The 4,374-nt window shown below is 46.0% G+C and overlaps 1 protein-coding gene across 1 annotated transcript; it reads right to left on the bottom strand.

Moving 5' to 3' along the window:
• Positions 1–1,374: 1,374 nt before the first annotated feature.
• LOC145467234 (uncharacterized) lies at positions 1,375–3,585 on the bottom strand. The gene has a single exon (XM_081450787.1). It carries the CDS (start codon positions 3,583–3,585, stop codon positions 1,375–1,377), a length of 2,211 nt encoding a protein of 736 aa, XP_081306913.1.
• Between the last annotated feature and the right edge of the window lie 789 nt (positions 3,586–4,374).

Raw genomic sequence — 4,374 nt, 5'->3', positions numbered from 1 at the left:
CACGTGCAGAATTAACTGAGCGCTACCAAATTGCGGGAGCTTGTGAATTAGTCAAAGTTTTCTCTACCAATTCGGTTCCCATTCGACTTCTTAATCCCACGACACAGCCAGTCCGGATCTACCGTAAAACGCGATTAGGCAAATTTTCCCTAATTCCACCTTTGAATTGTTCCAGGCGGAGCAGCAGGCTGAAAAGGAAAGGGAGGTTCCCACGGCTGTTGATACCAACCCTCCGTCCCCTCTTGATATTAATACTGAGGGCTTGACATCTGACCAACAAGAGCGCCTGCGTGCCCTATTGGTTGAATATGACGAAATTTTTGCCTATAGTCCAGACGTAGCTCTGTGGTGAAACATACAATCGATACGGGGTACCATTTGCCTATTCGCCTTAGGTCTTATCGCACAACACCAGCTAATAGGGAAGAAATAGAGACACAAGTAAACGAGAGGCTAGCAAATGATGTCATCGCGCCCTCAGTATCTGCAGCCCCGGTAGTTCTCGTTAAGAAATCAGATGGTACTATACGCTTTTGTGTCGATTCACCTTCACCTTCACCTGTCCCCTGGCGCCAAGTTGGCGCATAGGGCCTCCACATGTGCTCTCCATCGATTCCTGTCTTGCGCTGCAGTGCGCACCTCTCTCCAGGACCGCCACCCTGCTTTGGAGCTCTCCTTTTCTACTGCGCGCCGCCAGGTTGTTTTTGGCCGGCCTCTCTTTCTCTTTCCCTCTGGGGTCCATGTCAGGGCTGTAACACAGTCATTGTCAGGTTGTTGTGTGAGGATATGTCCAATGAATCGCCATCTCCTTCTTCTTACCTCTTCACTCAACCTCTCCACGTTAGCCCTTTCCAGTAGCTCTCTATTACTAATCCTATCTTGCCATTTAATCTTCATTATCCTTCTCAGGCATCGGTTCTGAAACACATCGATTTTCTTAGCATCACCTTCGTTCATTTTCCATGTTTCGCAACCATACACGAGAACTGGTTTGACCAATGTTTTGTATAGCCTGATCTTCGTCTTCCTCGACACACTGCTGGATTTCCATACTCGATTTAGCTTCACAAACGCTCCCCTCGCTTTCCCTAGCCTAACCTTGATGTTTTCTTCTCCGCCCCCTTGTTTACATACTGTGGCTCCTAGATACATAAACTTCTCTACATCTTCCAACGCCAGACCATTCACTGTGATGGCTTCATTATTCCTTGCATTGACTCTCATGACTTCGCACTTCTCGACATTTACCCGAAGGCCTGTCCTTTCTGCATTTTCTACCAGCCTGTTTGTTTTCAACTGCACGTGTCTTTGTGTTGAGGAAATTAAAGCTACATCGTCAGCGAAGTCGAGGTCCTCAAGTTTGGATGCAAATTTCTACCTCAGCCCGGTTCCCTCCTCTTTCACAGTATGCCTCATTACCCAGTCTATAATGAGCAGGAAAAGAAAGCCAGACATTGTACATCCTTGCTTGACACCAGCCGTTAGTTCAAACCATTCTGAAGTTGCTTCTTCCTCGACAACAGCACATTCAAAGCCATCGTACAGCGCTTTAACTATGTTGATGATCTTCTGTGGGATTCCATACTGATTCATTATCATCCATAAGCCATTTCTGTGCACTGAGTCAAACGCCTTCTCGAAATCTACGAAATTGATATAGAGAGTTGCCTGCCATTCATTCACTTGCTCTAATATATTGCGTAAGATGAAAATTTGCTCCGTCGTTCCTCTACCAGATCTAAATCCAGCCTGTTCCTTACGGAGCCTGCGGTCAATCCCCGTGCGAATGCGATCAATTACAATTCTTCCCAATATATTGCTAACAACTGGTAGGAGAGTCACTCCCCGCCAGTTCTTACACTCCCTTAAGTTCGCTTTCTTCGGTATCTTAATAATGAGTCCCCTCTTCCATTTACGTGGGACCTTTTCCAGACTCCAAATCGTGTCTATAAGTTCTTTCACTCTGTCGGTTATAAATTCAAGGTCTGCCTCCAGTAGTTCTGCTGTTATCATATCATCACCAGGGGCTTTACCATTCTTAAGACTCTTTATTGTCCTTCTTATCTCAGCTTTGCTCACAGGTCTCGTGTCTATGTCAGCTATGTCCTGCTGTTCACAATCTTCTTCATTGATCGGGTAGGCTGGCTCCTCCCTATTCAGTATCTCCATGATATGCTCTCTCCACCGCTTCCTTCTATCCTCATCGCTGGTTAGGGCGTTACCATTTCTGTCGTTGACTACTGTGCTCTGCCTTGGTTTGTAGTTGCAGATCGTTTTAGTTAAGTTGTAAAGAGTCTTCATGTGTTGCATATTCGCTGCTTCCCCTGCTTCTTTTGCTATCCCTTCTGTCCAATTCCTCTTGTCCCTGCGTATTTGCCTCTTCACTTCTCGGTCTTTGGCTTTATATTCTACTCGCCTCTTTTCTTTCAGTCTCTCGGAGTTGGTTCCATCAAGTTTTAGTTTTATCGCTTTCCTCTCCTCAATCAGGACCCACGATTCTTTACTGATCCATGGCTTAACTTTTTTTGTCTTATATCCTAGAACTTTCTTTGCTGTCATATTGTAAGCCTTCTCTAAGATGCCGTTTGCCTTCTCCAGCTCAGCTTCTGGCTGATCTGTTTCGTCATCTTCCAGCTCCTCCCTCTGCAATATCTCAAACCTGTTCCTTAGTTCCAAACGATACTGCCTCCTACACCCATCGTTCTCCAGCTTCTGAGTATCATATCTCGTCCTTCTAATTCCACTTCTTTTAGGAGCTGCTTTTAGCTTTAACCTCAGTTTGGTGCAAACCAGGTGGTGGTCACTGGCGATATCAGCTGATCTTATGGCTCTTGTGTCCAGCACAGATGTTCTAAATTTCCTGTTGATTAACACATGGTCTATCTGATCGCAAGTGCGTCTATCAGGGGATATCCAAGTTTGTTTATGGATCTCCTCATGTGGAAATATCGTAACTGTGATCACCAGGTCATTCATGCCGCAAAAATCGCACAGTTTCTCGCCATTGTCGTTCCTGGTTCCAACTCCATGCTTACCCATTACTCTCTCGTATCCTTCTAAATCGCTTCCTACCTTTGCGTTCAAATCTCCAAAGATAACCAGCAAATCGTGCTTCGGTGTTTTTTCCACTATTGCCTGGAGCTTCTCATAGAAATGATCTTTCACCTGTTCATCAGTGTCATTAGTGGGGGCATAGGCATGGATCAGCGTTAACTTGACATACCTAGAGTGGAATCTGGCTCGAATTATCCGCTCATCTATAGGTGTCCAATTGATCAATGCGTTTGCTGCATCTTTGTTTAGCATGATAGCCACGCCATGTTGGTGAACTTCGTCGACTCTGCCAGAGTACACTATTGTCTCACCTGTACTGAGAATGAACTTCCCCGATCCACACCATCTGCTTTCACTAATACCCATTATCTGCAACTTAGCCTCTCTCATTGCTTTCGCCGCTTGGGCTGTCTTCCCTTGTGCATACAAGGTTCTCACGTTCCAGTTTCCTATCCTCAACTGTGTTTTTGGGTGCACTATTGGCGTCCTCGGCTCCAGAGTTGCCATGCGGCTTTCACTCTGGAGCGTCATGTTGTGTGCCACTCGGCCCCCAAGATTCGGTAGATTGCCTCTGATGTGTAAGGTTTCTGTAATCATTCATTTTTTTACGAGGTTAGGTGATTAGCCTAACGCCCAACATCCAACCTGGAGGACCAGGGGCTGTCCTTTGTCACGTCTCTATCCCTCGACCAATCCGGCACGGTTGAACCCACCAGGGACTAAGTCCCTACCGGCATAGCTCTTGGGGTCACTGAGACACGCAAGCTCCACCACCACGACAAGGTGACAAGCCCAGATTTTGTGTCGATTATAGGCGCTTAAATGCAGTTACCAAAGATAGCCATCCCCTTACGCGACTTTCGGAAGCCTTAGACGCATTGGGGGGTGCCCGCTGTTTTTCAACGTTAGATTTACGATCCAGGTACTGGCAGATAGAAATGACAACTGACTCAAAAGAAAGACAGTTTTTATTACACATAATGGCCTGTTGGGCTCTGTAATAATCCAGCTACTTTCCAAAGGCTAATGACGCATATCCTAAGGGGTTTAGAATGGGATATTTGCCTAGTATACATTGATGACTTGATCATTTTTTCCCGCAACTTTGACGACCATTAAAAACACTTGGAAGAGGTATTCGAACGCCTCCGAGAGGCAAACGTGCGCTTGCAACCTAGTAAGTGTCACTTTGTGAAACCTCAAGTGGAATATTTGGGTCACGTCGTATCGGCAGAGGGTCTGAAACCTGACCCAGACAAAATTCGTGCAGTCCAAGAGTTTCCAATTCCTACAAACACCACTGGCGTTAAGGCATTTTTT

This window comes from Orbicella franksi, chromosome 14 (assembly GCF_964199315.1).
Source record: "Orbicella franksi chromosome 14, jaOrbFran1.1, whole genome shotgun sequence".
In the NCBI taxonomy this organism is placed as follows: domain Eukaryota; kingdom Metazoa; phylum Cnidaria; class Anthozoa; order Scleractinia; family Merulinidae; genus Orbicella; species Orbicella franksi.
The sequence above is the reverse complement of the archived record's forward strand: the minus strand, read 5'-3'. Positions and strand labels throughout refer to the sequence as shown.